This window comes from Ochlerotatus camptorhynchus, unplaced genomic scaffold, assembly GCF_037179485.1.
Source record: "Ochlerotatus camptorhynchus isolate MF236.1 unplaced genomic scaffold, CSIRO-AGI_Acam_v1.1 ptg000639l, whole genome shotgun sequence".
Lineage (NCBI taxonomy): Eukaryota > Metazoa > Arthropoda > Insecta > Diptera > Culicidae > Ochlerotatus > Ochlerotatus camptorhynchus.
Window position 1 is genome coordinate 1,565,896 of NW_027041118.1, and position 16,462 is coordinate 1,582,357.

The 16,462-nt window shown below is 39.3% G+C and overlaps 1 protein-coding gene across 2 annotated transcripts in view; it reads right to left on the reverse strand.

Moving 5' to 3' along the window:
- LOC135714342 (uncharacterized) overlaps window positions 1-16,462 on the reverse strand; it is a 123,711-nt gene that overhangs the window by 21,532 nt on the left and 85,717 nt on the right. For both annotated transcript variants that reach the window (XM_065237684.1, XM_065237685.1), the window contains exon 4: window positions 11,145-11,325. In XM_065237684.1, coding sequence (XP_065093756.1) covers window positions 11,145-11,325 — 181 coding nt within the window. The remainder of the gene's footprint in view (window positions 1-11,144; window positions 11,326-16,462) is intronic.

Sequence of the window (16,462 nt, forward strand, 5' to 3'; positions counted from 1 at the left end):
TCATAATAAGAGCTGCTGATGGTGTGCTTGTGTGAATTCTGAAAATAACAAGCAATGATGTCATAGTAATAATATTTCTGATCAGAAATGGTTTGATTTACACCAAATTGAGGAATTACAACGAAATCACACATGTCATATGATAGGGTTTTTGATCTAATTTCCGTCCTACTAAGAACATCGCGCACTTTACCACGCTTTTTGGAAAGGGTTTGAACAAAACATGGAATGTTTTCATCAAAGATAACTTCTAAATTTATCCACCTTTCCATACAAACCGTTGGATTTGATAAAGAGTCAAACAATGTTGAGATATTATTAAAAATCTAACACTGCTTCTTGCTTCTAAATTCGTCCTACGCGTTTCAATTCCGTCCAAACGCATTGAAACGCCATTAGATTTCCTTCGTCCTACGGATAAACAGAGAAAAAGGGGATTCGCTAGGAGCGCTTCTTTTGTTTTGAGAACAATGAGCGTAAATATGCATACAATGCGCTCTAATAGGATTTATGTTGTAGCTAATGAACTAACGCATCGGAACAAACGTATTATTGTTTTGTGCATTGTGAAATCATTGATATTATTGATGATTTCTGCTCGATAGAACGGAAATGGGCGATTACGACGAAGTAGCGCTCTTCCCTAGCTATTTTGATAATTTTCTTTTAGCTCGAATGTTATTCTACCGCTCGTGTTGTGTGAGAGAGACGACGGTAGAGAATGAGTGTTCGAATACAAACAGACTGTCGCGCACGACAAAGAAGTGAGTGTAGTAAAAAACGTCAACTGTTTCAACCCCTGATCATCAGATCGTTGTCACAATTATGACCGGCACTACCGGTTCTAGATTCGTCTGGAGTTCAACCGACTATGGTGACCAGTCGGCGACGATGAGACTCATCGAGACTGGGGACAAGACAAACAAAAACTAATAAAGAGAGACAAAAGACAAAAGAAAGGGGACAATTATAAATGACGCAGCATATTAGGATGATCAGCCATGTAGATAAATACGCTATAAGAGGGACGGGGTCCAAAGTTGGTGCTCCATCAAATGTATACAAACGTTTAAAGTTTGTTTACGTTTCATGGAGAACCAACTATGGTCCCCCGCCTCTTTTCATGTGTTTTTCTAAATGGCTGGTCACCCTAAAACGCTACGTCATTTATGCCTTTTCCCTCAGGAAATTTTGCCCTACCTTATAGTGATGTAACATCTCGAGTTAGTTAAAGTGGGGGCAGATAGCTTATTTCGACAACTTGATGTTTACAGTTATTGTTTACAAAATCAGTTACGAATATTTAACGTTTGCATTTGAACTTAGCTTCAGGTTACAAGTTACTCAAATTTATTAATACCTTTTCACCCAGCCATGGATACCTTTTGAGAACTGATATTGTGTGTCAACGATCGGCAACACAGGCATATCAAGGCAGGTCTATGCCCAAGTTTGGTACAAATGTTATAATTTATGATGACGAAACAAACTTTTGCCTGTAGCTCTTCGAAAACGTCACCCATTTTTATGATTTTTTGGGGAAAAGTTTGCAGACCTTCCAAAAAAGTGTCAACACATTGAGTTTTATTTTGCACGAACTTTTTTCCCACCTTATTGTATTGGTGGTATGTGGGTACATGAAATCAGAGTCAATGTTATAATAGGAGTCCCAGGTACCAAACAAGCCAAGTAAATAAACATAATTGTTTCCACAGCCAGTGAACTACTAAGTATTGCATTCATTACTGACAATATTTTAGTAATTTTAGGGGGCGACCCCGGCGTAATGGTTAACATCCATACCTCTCACGCCAAAGTCCCGAGTACAAATCTCACCCCCGGACAAGTCGCGAATAACCCAAGAGTGTTAAAGTGACTATAATAATAAAAAAAAAAAAAAATTTAGTAATTTTAGATGAAAAACATTACTTCGATTTACTTAGTATATTGTGGTATTTATAAGTTATGCCAAGCACTTGTTTGAAAATTTTTCAGGATCTATAATTGTTTTTGACTCCCAGAAGCTCCGTTATCGACATGAAAATTTTCAATTCTGAATGAAAGTCATCCGATGCTAACGCAAAAAAATCTGGTTGCCGTTTACTCTGACTAAAAATAAATCACAAACAGTGATGCTTGTTCGCAACATTTTCTCTTGGCGGGACTCTTATTATAACATCGACTCTGTATGAAATCAGGATGATCATATGATGAATAAAAATTAATGAGTAATGACGATTGTCCTCTGTAGATTTTCAGATCCTAAACGACGATGGAATAACAATCGTTTTGGCACTTCCTTTTCGTTTCGTAGTTAGCAGTATTTCTTCGTGTAAATAAATTAACCCAATCCCACTTTTCCCAGTAATGCCGGCACCCCTTCCTAATTCGGCAGTTAAAGCACGTGGCAACTGTCGTAAACGACCATGACTGATCCGATAAACAATAATAAGTCGTAAAAATCGCATCAATCACACGTAACCAGGCTGCAATAAAGCATTAGCGCGCAAAGCCATTTCAATTTCTGGACATACCGTTTGTGTATGTGGGTTCAAACTAACGTCCATTTTGTTTAATCAAACAAAAATTAATTTCCTTCATCTGGATCGGGACGGGAGTCACTGGCATATGTCTTGCACTGCGACTGTGTTGTTTTGTTGTCGCATTAACAGTCAAAACAAGTCGTGACTCAGACTGGCACAAGCTGCCAGTCGGTTTATTCAAAACGTACATATGTGTAGCATGTATGTATGTAGTTCACTTGTTCAGAATCGACAGGCAGTCGGAGAAATCCACCCCCACGGACTGGCGAAAGTTGAGACCGGAAAGTAAATAAATCAATTTTCATCCGAACGTATTGTTGCCGCCGTTCCGGAATGCAGTAATAGGGTCATCAGCAAACCACTCGTACTCGACTGTTTACAATATAATAATTGTGTGATGCCAAAGTTGAGATGTGCGCAGATTGTTTTTTCTTCGTAAATGGCAATCAATGAATTTTTCATCGCATGCATTAGTTTCAGCAAGGAGGGAAATTCCTATTGCGAGGGAGCAACAAGGGAAATTAATACTTGCGATATTTCCTTTTCGCTTTTTTTTGCGATCGAGAAGAAAAACAATCTTAATGAGCATTTTTCCTATTACGCTTGCCGGCACCCGGTTTCAAGTGGTTTCCAATGTAACGGAGGAATCGGGTGTATCGTTCGAAAAGCCGTTGCTGGGATGCCACTTCGCTTTTTCTGGAGTGCAGTAATCCCTTCATTTATGCGGTGAGTGGTACCCCGTCCACCCACCGCTGTCTATCGGCTATCGTACAATCAATTGAGCTGATTTTGTGTAGATATCTAATTTATGGATGTCACTTATCACATGCTAAAAATCAGCGTACTTTGTTGAAGGACAGCCGAGAAACAGCGGTGGGTGGACGGTACTATACATCGCATATATCAAGAGCAAATTTTCATTATGTCGTAAGTAACATTCGCACCAATCAGAGAAAAATAAAGTTTTGTTTTGATGACCGAAAAGTTATTCCTATTTCCAAGTAAACACATATAATCTCATAGTGATAGCAATGTTTAACATATTTAGCAGGGTTTTAATCATACAAATGCAAATCGCTAGCTTTCATGCTAAAAAATACTGGTTTTTGAGTCAAAAGTTATTATACGTCGTTTGGTGGCCCCTATTGTTACTTAAGGGGGTATTCCCAATCTTTTGCCTTTTTTCGGCCTGTTTTTCAATTAATTTTTTTTCAAGGAAAATGAATAGTAATGCGCCTTACTCTTTGGGATTCTTGTTTATTGAACATTAAAGTTTACAAATAAATTTTTTTCGACACAAAAAAAGACATTATTGACGTCACAAAATGGCGGCAAACAGACCCCTGTTCGCCGCAAACGCCTGGACGGGCGAAGACTTTTCTCTGGAACGGCTTCATCTGAAACAGATTTCGTGATGAAATTAATAATCTGCATAAGATTCTCTGGAGCTTCTCCCGTTGGCAGCAAAAAATCTTGCAAATTAACAAAATGGCGGCCATATGAAAAAACAGGCGAGTTTTAGCCCGCTTTTTTGCAGCTTTAAGGTGCTTTAAACAATGTTAAATGGTAATATTTTTGGCTGAAAGTGGGAGAAGCTCCAAAGAATTTAATAAGGAACAAAATGCGCAAAGATTCAAGTCAATATCTCTTATAGTTTCTGAGAAAAATCTTCGCCCGATAAAAAAATGTGGTTTCGAGAAAAACGCGTTTAAAGTTTTGACTTTAGTTAAAACCATTTTGGGGGTTCTTACCATTAGTCAGCTATGCCTGGACACCGAATTCGCTGATCGGAAAACGGCTTGGGGGGATGAAAGTATATAGGGTAAATTATGGCTTCGGCACCCATTGACTGTTTTCGGCAACCGAAATTGAAACGTTTATTTCACTGTATTTTCCCATCAAAACTCTTCGCTGAATGTATTAAGCCGATTCCTTACATTTTCAGCTTCAATTTGATTACATTTTTACGACTGTGAATTCCTGTTATACCATATTTTTCTTTAAATTAAATATACATACTACAAAATACGGCTGATTTCGAGTTGCCGATAATAGAACAGCTGGTTAACACGCAGTTCAAATGGAAAGGGTGCCGAAGAAAAAGAGACTGCCGACAATAGTCACTCTCACCTGAGAAGTTTGTAGCGTTGTAAAAACATGTTCAACCCGTTTTAATCAATTCTGTCGATTGGAATTGGTAGAACAGCAAGCAGCAGATAAATGTCAACAAACAAACCTGTCATGTATGTGTGTGACGCTGAGAAATCGCTTATAGAAGTTCGGACGCTGCTTAGATTGACGAGAATACGTAAATTCCCCTAGTCTAAAGTACAAAAAAACGTGAAAAAAAAAATTTGATTTTTTGAAAAAAAAAAGATCGGGAATACCCCCTTAAGTCAAAGTGCATTTACCAGGATATTCGGGAGAATTATCAATTACGTCTCCTTACGTGCAGCACATTCATCATTTTAGGACCACCGAAATCATCTTAGCAACAAACAGTTCGATTTATTCACTTTAATAATGAGAAAGCGAAACGACGAACGTACACTTTTCACGGGTTTCTCAGTGCTGTTACTTAAGTCAAACGGCATCTTCATAGAAATTGGGTGACTTAAGTAACATCGAAAACTATTTTGATCGGAAGGTGATTACGTCAAAAAGCAATTTGACTGGTAAATAAATTTAAAAATGGGATTTGATCCTATATTCGGACAGTATATAGTGTAATAGCAGGAGAATCGATTGACACTGATAGCTCGACTTTGTTTACCTTTGTTACATTCGACGTAATGAAAATTTGCTCTTGATATGGAGGAATTACTGCACTCCAAAACTGCTTCCTCATGTTGGCTGCGACGCAGCAAATTTGGAGAAGCAAATGTCATGAAATTACACTGGTGTCCGAGGAAATTTGCAGTGGTAGTGCACGTCAACCGATTTTTGGACGCTAGATCGTATCACCTTAAATTTATTTGCAATGCGCGGATGACACGGAAAAATTTCTGGAAATACATTGCGTCTCCATTGAACCGGCAACGTCTAATGGAGTCGCATGGTTATTTACGGCTGCATGCCCTTTAGTTGGAACGGAAAAATCACAGGCATGTCGAATCATCGGAATGTTTGCTGTTCCGTTCCGTTCCGTTGCACTGCTAGTTTCGATCATGATTCACCAAACGTACGAATGATAGTGATTTGTGCCTTCCGTGCACCGAGTGAAAGGTGTAATGCTATTATGCAAAGGACATGTTGATAGATGCTTCTGATTATCTTGGTGGCAATTTTTCTTTCATTCCGAGGGCACCATTTCTCATTTCAGCATTGTACTGCCCAGGATAATTGTCAGCTTGTCAAAATGGAAGAGCAGTGATGGCTGCTCGGTGGAACCGGTATGAAGCGGATCAACTTGTACCTTGCTGTTGCTGAGGACGATGATAATGGTCAGAGAGCTAGCCAGCGATAGGTCGTTTCAATGTTGACGATTGCTAGCCTCATCGGTAAATGGAATTCATCGACAATGTGACCTTGCACTCGTGGAATGATTCGGAGAGTTTGGATTTGAACATAATATTAAAATACGAACGACCCTAGTATACTCTTCTTAGGGGTATCAAGGGTAAAAATGTATTTCAACTGCATTATGGAGGCGAACCAGCCCCAGGTTGAAAGCCTCCCTATTTTTTTTTTTTTTCCTTTGGTTTGTTTTTTCCGTCGATCTTGTTTTCCGTGCTGAGCACCAATGCTACCGACGTGCCAGGAAGGCAGCTCCCACACCTGGACCCTACCTATCGACCCATCAACTCATGAACCGGGGACCAACGGCTTTACTTCCCATCCGAAGGAAGGCGTGATCAGAGATGTTATGCCTCAGAACATCCCGGCGGCGCCGACTGGTATTGAACCCAGGCCTGCTGGGGTGAGAGGTAATCACGCTTACCACTACACCACCGGCGCCGTTATAAAGCCTCCCTAATAAAGATAAATCAATCAATCAATCAACTGCATTTTGGCGGATCAACTGCATTTACAGTTTAAGTCAACATCGCATATAAGTATGACATACATCGCATTATGTTTAAGTTAAATCGTATAGATTTCCGACTTACAGTACTGGACAAAATAAATCATACGCTCAACCCAAAAAAGTACATTACATCATATTTTTTGCTATTTTGCACGCAATTTCAGCAGTATATTCGGAAAAGTTCAAGTATTTCTCATGGTGCATTCAATTAGCGGAATGAAAATTTGTATAATATTCTGCTATTTTTGTTACAAATTTAAATAAATTTATGCTCACTTTTGTGCATCCCCTCCTAAGATTTTATTTTTTAGCCATCGAATAAAAACACAATCTGAAGATTTGGCATCACGGCGTAATATTTGACAGTTCTTGTTCCGGGAAGCGTGCGCATCGCACCATGGTGTTTTGTTTGCGTCATTTGAAAATTGAAAAATGTCGGGAAAGCAGATTTCGCTCGATTTTAGAAATTTGGTGATTCGCGATCGTGAAAAATGAATTTCTTTTCGGAAAATTGCCGAAAAGTACTCGATCTCAGTTGGAGCTGTTCAGCACATATGGAAAAAGTACGAAACACGAGGAATTGTGAGGAATTTATCCGGACAAGGACGTCATCGTGCGACAAGTAATCGTGATGACATCAGAATTGTTCGAATGACTAAGCAGAATCCGAAGTATTCGTCAAGGCATATTGTGGAATCGATGGATCTCAATGTAAGTCGACGTACTGTTCGCCGGTGACTTAATGATAGCGGTTTGAAAAGCTGTTTGACATCGAAGCGTCCTTTTATCAATAAGCGGAACCAACGGAAGCGACTGGAATTTGCTAAAAAGTACGCCGGAATGACTGTGGACTTCTGGAAACGAGTTCTGTGGACGGATGAGACTCGGAATGAAAGCAAATTTGAGTTATTTGGACAAAAAAGGCGATCAAGGGTTTGGCGAGGTTCCGGTGACGCTCTTGAGGAACCATACATTCAAAAGACGGTTAAACACGGAGGCGGAAATGTCATGGTATGGGGAGCATTTGCGTGGTCTGGTGTTGGAAGCTTGGCTCATATAAAGGGAATAATGACTGCAGATGTGTACATTGACGTGTTAAGTGAAAATCTGGAAGTTTCGCTACTGAAAACTGGCCTGGAATCCAATTACATTTTCGAACAAGATAATGACCCAAAGCACACAGCGAAGAAAACAACGGCATTTTTCAAATCAAATCGGATCAAAACGCTGGAATGGCGTTCCTAATCTCCCGATCTCAACCCAATTGAGAATTTGTGGACAACAAAGTGGATAAAGCATCGGTTTCCAACTAAAACGTTTATTTTGAAGCACTTGAAGCAGCGTGGGAGAATATCGATTCAGGATATCTAGAAAACCTCGTCGAAAGTATGCCAAGACGGTTGGAAGCAGTGTTGAAAGCAAAGGGTGGTTATACCATATACTGAGAATGTTAAAATGTAAGTTGAAAGTTGAATTAAACATGAATTTTCAATAAGAAATCTGGCGTATGATTTATTTTGTCTAACTCGAAATTCTCCTTTTACAACTTATAAATGATGATTGAGAAAGTCATACAATATATTGAATATTCTATACCTGCACAGTTTTAGCGAAAAACATACAGAAGTATTGCTGAACAAACCATTATTGTATGTTTAAATCTACCTGATATATCGAGCTCCAAAGAAAAATTATATGGATGTATGATTTATTTTGTCCAGTACTGTATATGCGATGAATCATTTTTCCATCGTACTGTATAAAAAATTAAATCGGATTACATCGTAAGGCTTTTCAAATTGAATTTGTTATTACAGATTAAATCGTATATAATGTCAAATCAACTCGTTTAAAAAAGAAATCAAAATTTGCACGTATATGGCCTTCACTTTTGAAGGTATAGGACCATTTTTTTGCATTCTATACGATTTGTTTGTTTGTATATATGTTGGTACATCACAGAAACAACTTTGAATATTCTGGTTGTCTGGGAGATCATGTGGTACGGCAGCCCACATCGTGCAATTTGATTTTTGCTCAAGGAAATGTACAGCTACCTAAAACTACGACACATTTAAGCTGCACTTCGCAGTTCGAAATATTACCTACACATTTTCAACTTTGTTCGATTCTTATTCCCCTTCGATTCTTGTAGGAACAGTTGAGGTAATCCGGCTTGGATATCGAGTTGGAAAACTCCTCTCCGATCCTTCGGTTTTTTATAGGAATCTGCTACGAAGTCGATTTGGAGAAAATTTCTTCTGCCACCATATGCCTAAACGCAAAAAAGGGCAATCTCTTGATCTCTCTGATGAAATTTATTTGAGCAAGCAATTTGATATGACCACGAATGATTAGGTTGGTTGGTTTTCTTTATTTAAGAAACTTTCACCAGTAGACTGGTTTATCTCTGCAGAATGATCCATCATGCAGACAAAATTCCAACAAACATTAAATATATTGATCTGTATGCATACATATTTTTATATCGCTCGTAACGTGGGTAGATCACCTTTTCATGGTACGTTACGGGATGTAAGATCTATCACCGCTTCCTAGTCTTGACTACTTCAAACTAGGGAAACAGGATTTTTCAGTAATGAAAGGAACACATCTTAGTCCTTGTTACTTTTCAAGCCTTGTTGATAGTGATAAGTCCTCGGGTTGCCTGGACCGAGGATGATCTTGAAACAAGGCAAAAATGAGTTAGTTAGTCTTCACCTATGTGATTCCTAATCTTCTATTCGTTGTTCCCCAGTTTGAAGTGGTTAAGACTAGGGTTCAGATGCATGGTCATTATCGGTGTCATTGATTATTTTTGTTGCTAAGGAGTCCAATTTTAACTGACAAAGGGGCGTGCCTTTGGAGGGTGTTCCAACACTCCGAAGGGTATAAATAGCGGGACCTTTCAATTAGAATCGATTCCTTGCGATGAAGGCAAGAACGACAACTTATCTAATCTAAACTAATACAAACGCAGCCAGTACGAGAAAGCATCCTGGAAAATGATTAGGTTGGATGAGGTCTAATCATTTTTCTTGTCTAATTTATGTTTACAGCATATCTGAGATATGATTAAACATCAATACGGCCAGGCCTACTGCGTTGTATTTGCCGCAAAGATGATTCTTGGAAATGAATGGGAACATTTCTTGAATCTACAGGGGTGGAAGCATGCGTGGACATACCGTACCAAACGCTCCGAGTTACTATGTGTAGTTGTGTGTAATGTGTAAATATTTGTACAATATTGAAGAATCATAAAATAATGCAATGGAAGGATCTTACCGAATTTTCTCCTATGTTGGTAATGATTCTTTTGCGCTTAAAAGTTTCGTTGGATGCATCCGCTCCTTGTTTATCATGAGGTTTGGGATGCAGTTCCTCGTCATTGCTCGTGGTTATGTTTAGTCCGTCGCGTCCGGACCAGACCCTTTGCCATAATCTTGACCGCATCCATCTGATTTTCTTTGGCCAGCTTTTTGATGTCGGCGATGATCTTCTTTTCCTGCTGTTCCATTTTCATCTTCTCCCGATCCAAATCCCGCATCGCTTTATTCAGAGCCCGCTGGTTCTTGCGCATCATATCGTCCGGAGACATTTTCATACTGAACAGCCACTCCATTTTGCTGGTTGTTTTCCGGATCAAATAGTGGTAAAACTGGTTGAATCAGGTCCGGAATACCGGTCATAAATGCACTTGGAAAAAAACCTTCTTTCGACCATAAAAAGAAAAACTATTCTTCAAAAAACTTATCCATTTTCAAAACTGGCAAATCATCTTCAGATAAAATTTGGAAAACCGCGACGAATACAATAATATACGAGCAATTTGACAGCAGATTTTTTTCGCGTCCGTTTTGAAGCAGGGCACGCTTCGATCCTATGAAGGCAAGAATGACAACTGTATCAAAACCAAATACTTCATCATTTCTCAATAGTGATAGAGTAATACGACATGGACTAAACTAAGGACAATAGATCAAATTACTGGTCGCAGTAGTGTTATGTCCCGAATAGAGGAAAAAAACTTGAATCATATGCTTTCATATTTCATCGAAAAATTTGCAGGTTATCAATAAATTTTTCCAACAGGTTCAGTAAGGCGTAGCACAATCCAACAAACCCACCTAACGCAACACAACAATGGACACGAGGCATCTTGTCTCTATCTCTCTCTCTCCGGTAAGCAACAAGTATGTCACTAATAACAAACTTCTCTATTTAATACCACAGACGGCCTAGTTATCCTCCCATGTGTTAGTTATCGCCCACATGACACTCTTGACTGTGGAATTATGTGCAAATGTGATGTTTTTTTTCCCTACATGGACAGTACCATCCTGTGTATACCATCGCAGAAAAACAGAGTAGCAGTGGCACAGAAATTTATTAGCCCTAATAAGAGCCAGTATGTCTTCACCACGACAGTTCACTCCATAACTCTATAACGGATAAACCCCCGTTGCAAGCGGAAAAGTTTCATCCCGATCTGATTAAAGATGTACCGTACCGTCGTTGGTTGATTGATTACCCTTATGCGTGCATACCAATTCCGAGATGGTTGTACTCACCCTTCCACTGCGATCTGTCGAGTTGAGATTCTCCCGCGAGATGCCATTCTCCAGAATGTCCCGGAACACCTCCTTCAGTAGGTACTCGTTGGCATCTCGGGACGCCCTCAGTAGCGTTGTGACCGTGGGTACCTGTTCCATGCTCATCCTGAGCGCTCGTATCCGGGAGCTGAGCGTTGGGCTGCAATGAAGGAAAAAAGCAAGTGGGGGGAAAAATGAGTCGATGCATTCAACTAACAGAGATGGATGATAGGAGATAGGGACGATAAAATTGGAACGAGGAGTCACGCACTTCTTCGAATCTATCATCCTAAACAAATTATCGGATCGTGTCGAACAGCTGCATAGGTGTTGTAACCGGCAATGACGTACGTACCCGTAGGCCAAGCGCGGTGAAGATTATCCACCTCAGACCAGAAAAGTGAAAGTTTCACAAGATGATGCTGGGATGCGATGCATTTCCCAACACCACCGACCGGTGCAATCGAACAATTCTAAAATTAGCAGGCAACATATGATTCTTGCCGGGTTGCATCGTTCGTATACGAATCGGTGCGTTGCTATAATTGGGAATGCGGTTACAGTCTGCTGTAGGCGCGGAACTTCACGTGGTTTATCGGGAAAGTGAATGACTTCCGAGATATTTGGTTTCGTCGTAAGAGCCCTGTTAGTTTGTCATATGGAAACAGTTTGGCGCGACGTGGGTGCCACCGATCGGTTGGGTGAAATAACCGGGAGATGATTTGGTTAGCATGTTCAGGAAGGCAGAACGAGACCGCAGAGGAGGTTAAAATGAGGAAAACCTGCTGCGAAAGTATATCGAATTATGTGCAGATGGTTAGGGAGTGTGATACCGGTTGAATTTCGGGTTGTTTGATGTTCAGTTGAGTAGTCAATGGGTTGTAGAAAATACAAAAATTGTTAGCTTCAACGTGAACTTCACGGACCCTTTGTTTAAGGGAGGGCGTATCCAGAGGGATAGGCAAATGAATTTATGACAAAAGGTCGAAGGATAAAAGATCAAAAATCAAAGGGTCGAACGGACAAAATGTCGAATTGAACTTAGAGGGATAAATGGTCGAAGGACAAAAGGTCGAATTGAACTTAGAGGAACAAAAGGTCGAATGGACAAAAGGTCAAATTTAATTTAGAGGGACAAAATGAACAAATTAAAATGTTCGCTCAGAGTTTAAAAGATCTGTAAAAAAAAAATTATGCAATAATCCTCAAAAAGAACTGCTTATGATTTAAATAAGGAATATATTCTAAAGAAATTCAATTATTTGTCTCTTAAATTGCCGTGATTTGCACAGTAACTCATTGTCTTCTTAACTATCGAAAGAACTGCTCACGATTTAAAGAAGGGTAAATATTTGAGAGTAGACCACCTATTTTATCCTAACACTTAGAAATTATTACCGACTACGGTAAATTTTTACAAAACTTTTCACAGCTGAACGATCGGTAAAACTTTGATCCTCATTTCAAAAGCTGTTTCACTAAAATTTAATTTCAAAAGACTGTCATCCTTGTTCAAATAATCGAGTCTTGCCATTGTGGTGAAGTTTTCCTTGATTTGAAAGAAAAAAAAAAAAAAAAACTAATGAATTACAATGCATTATTTTTACCGACCAGATCAGCTGTTGAAAGTTCGGTAAAAATTACCGAAGTCGGTAATCATTTGTATGTGTGTATCAATTTGACCAGTTTATACATTTTGAAGCCATTTTTTCGATTATAGATCATTTTTAGCTTTTCTATGTCCTTCCTTAGCTTTACAACTTGGTCCGGTGTCGATGTTTTACCATTGCATCGTTTTGGGTTGCTCTATTTAGGTTTAATACTACATTGTCGATTTAATACAACTCAATGCGTTTTGATGTATCTCTCAGACTTTTGAGGTCATTATCGTACATTAAAGTCTGGAAGGCGTAAATATTGGTCAACTTTAAATTGGTGGATTTCTTTTAAAAATGCATTAAAAAAACCTGAAATGCTGCATTTGGAATTTGAGTGTATATACAATGGTTGCTATGATGAGTTTTCACCATTTGCTCTCCAGTTTTCAAAGTGACGTCCAAGCAAGAGGAGCAGCGTGTCAAAATTTTGCTCGCGCAGCAAGAGAATCCGACGTTCTCACACGCCAAGTTGGCAAAATTGCTGGATGTGGCCAAATCGACCGTGACAAACGTTTTAAAAGTGTTCGGGGTGCGTCTGACGACCGCCAGGAAGCCTGGAAGCCGCGGCAATCGTAATCGGGACGTGGCAGCGATGACGAAGAAGGTGGCGGTGAAATATAAGCGGAATCCTAACCTCTCCATGCAGGACGTCGCTGTCAAGCACCATGTCTCACATAATACTGTGCAGCGGGCCAAGAAACGAGCCGGGTTGTCGACGTTTAAGAAGGTGAAGGTGGCGAACCGATATTACAAACAAAACACGTCGGCAAAGTAGCGGTCTCGAAAGCTGTATACGAATCTGCTCACAAAGTTAGGCGGATTTCAAGCAGCTTCCGGGACAGGAGTTTTATATCGCATCAGGAAAAGAGAAGGTGGCTGAAATTTTCAAAACCATCAAACTATCGAAGCTCCCGAAAAAATATCTCGTCTGGCAGACCATATGGACGTGTGGTCTAAAAAGCGGCATTTTCGTTACTACGGGAACCATTAGTTAAGAGATCTACGTCCAGGAGTGCTTGGAAAAGCGGCTGCTACCATTCCTAAAGCAACTATGCAACTATGCCACCATGGGAAAAAGACAATCGAGTGGTACGATGCGAACAACGTGGTTGTGGTACCCAAAGACCACAACCCTCCCAGCAACCCAGAACTCCACCCTATAGAACGGTATTGGGCCCATTGTATTGCCGGTATTGTCAAACGGAATCTCAAAAAAATAAACTTATAAATCCATGGAAAACGAGCAGCAGTTTACATCTAACTGGCGTTCGTTTTGGCAAACCAAAAGAATAAACGGACATTTTTTCCTTTAAATATATGAATTGAACTACCAAAAGAAAAATAAGAAGATTTTTGTGATATGAATTTTGACTGAATGGCAGATTTTGGACTGATTTGGCATTCTGGTTTAGCATAGCTTGTTCGAATTTTTTGGTGTTTTATACACTTTTAGTGCCAGAGGATTCTGGGTTTTGGAATTTTGCAATCATGTATGAAGGGTGTGATTTGGTGTATTGTATCTATTTTTGAGTAATTAAGGTCATTCTGGCCTTACAACATCTCTATGTAATATTGGTGGGTCGTAAGCTTATGTAATTCCTCTCGACCTTTTGTCCTTCGACCTTTTGTTCATTCGACCTTTTTTCATTCGACCTTTTATCCTTCGACGTATTGTCCTACGACCTATTGTCCTTCAACCTTTTGTCCTTCGACCTTTTGTCCTTCGGTCTTTTGTCCTTCGGTCTTTTGTCCTTCGGTCTTTTGTCCTTCGGTCTTTTGTCCTTCGGTCTTTTGTTCTTAAACCTTTTGTCCTTCAACATTTTGTCTTGCAACCGAGTCAAACACCCTGGTCCCTTATTTCTTCCTAAAACAAATATTCACGATTTTGATTTTCTATTAAAATTTCTATTTAATTTTAAGACACACATATGAGGAATCATAAATAATAAAAATAAAGGATAAAGGATAAGCAGTTGTGAAGAGTATTCCAATGTAATTAAGAGCATAACAAATCTAAAAATTGCTTCCAAGGTAGCTCTGAGCATCACCTGGTTCAAGGTGAAACTTAAGGATAATTCTAAGAAAATTTAGAGGAGAGCATCAAATTAAATCTAAAGGGAATTCCGGTGTCCTCAGAACAGCAGCTTATTTTGATGTTATAAAACACTTTTTAGAGGAGCGGGACATTTTCTACGGGTTTGAACGTTTCTCAAAGTTCAGTAAATTTTGAAAGCAATATTAAAAAGGCACGATTTTTTCAACCTGGCAAGGAATTCAAATGTAATGCTTCTTTCTTTTGAACATGAACAATTGATTTGAGTTGTACTGAGTTTAGAAATTTTCAAATAATAGATATTTTTGATTTATAGGAATGCTTCCTTCTTTTGAACATGATCAGTTCTTTCGAGTTGTACTGATTTCGGAAATTTTTAAATAATCAATAATTTACACTTGTAAAAATGTGTTCTTCGTATAAACATGATCAGTTCGTTCGAGTTGTACTGGTTTTGTTATTTTCCAAGTAATCAATATATTAGATTTAACACGATAAGTTCTTTCGAATAGCACTGATTTCAACATTTTCTAAATAATCAACATGTATCGATTATTTAAATGCGTTTCAAACTAATTTTAATTGTATATTGTTTCATGATAAAAAATCAACAAAAAGACCCATTCGGTGAAATGTCCTTCAGCGAAACGTCCTTCGGTGAAACGTCTTTCGACGAAATGACACAGCCTCCTTTCTAGAATAAATTGGATTGATCAAATATTAACAGAATACTAGATAACTGAAAAAACAGCCCTAGTGGGTTGTACGCAATGCGTAGGGCTAGGGCTACATGTTGTTTATTAATTTATTTGATAAAGCTCAACCGAATTAACTTTACAGAGCCGAGGATTCTTGTTCACTATACAATACATCTTAATACTATAGTCAAAATATACAACACAATAAATAATTTATCTTCCGCTATCCAATAAGCCTCCTCCATCAGAACGGGAGCCGCTTCCAGTAGTTTCATTGTATAGCAGTGTCGCCAACGATGAGCAGAGCGCTACCATTGCAGCAATGGACGCAACACGTGGTCAACACTCACACACTCATCACGAAACGGTTGCTTTCCGAAGTCGACGACGCATCGACCGAAAGAACTGCTGATGAAGAACAATAAGAAAGACCACACAACGGTTGCTGCCAAGTAAACAGACGATCGCGTGACACACATTGAGAGTGGTCTGCTTCTGTCGACAGCCGAGTGAACACTGAAGGGCTACGTGGTCTTATGTAATAAATGTTATTTTTTTAACTTTTTGTGTTCTGTGCAGGAATAGGAGTTTGAGCGGCGTTCTCTCTGTTTATACTCTTTAGTATGACTATGATTGCCTTGAAAAGAACCTTTTGATATGAAGTTTAGCTTGGCAGTTGGGGGCAGCCTTGATAGCTAGCTGCTTGGCGGGGAGCCTTTCGTTGAGTACTGGTGAACACCAGCACACACCACCCGGTGATTGAATAAACTCCGTTTGATGAGACCGGATGGAATTCAACTTTGAAATCTGTGTTAGGGAAAGTGCTTTTCGCAGGCAATCGGTGATAATTATAATTGGCATAGCAACAGTTGCACATTCGTGCAATTT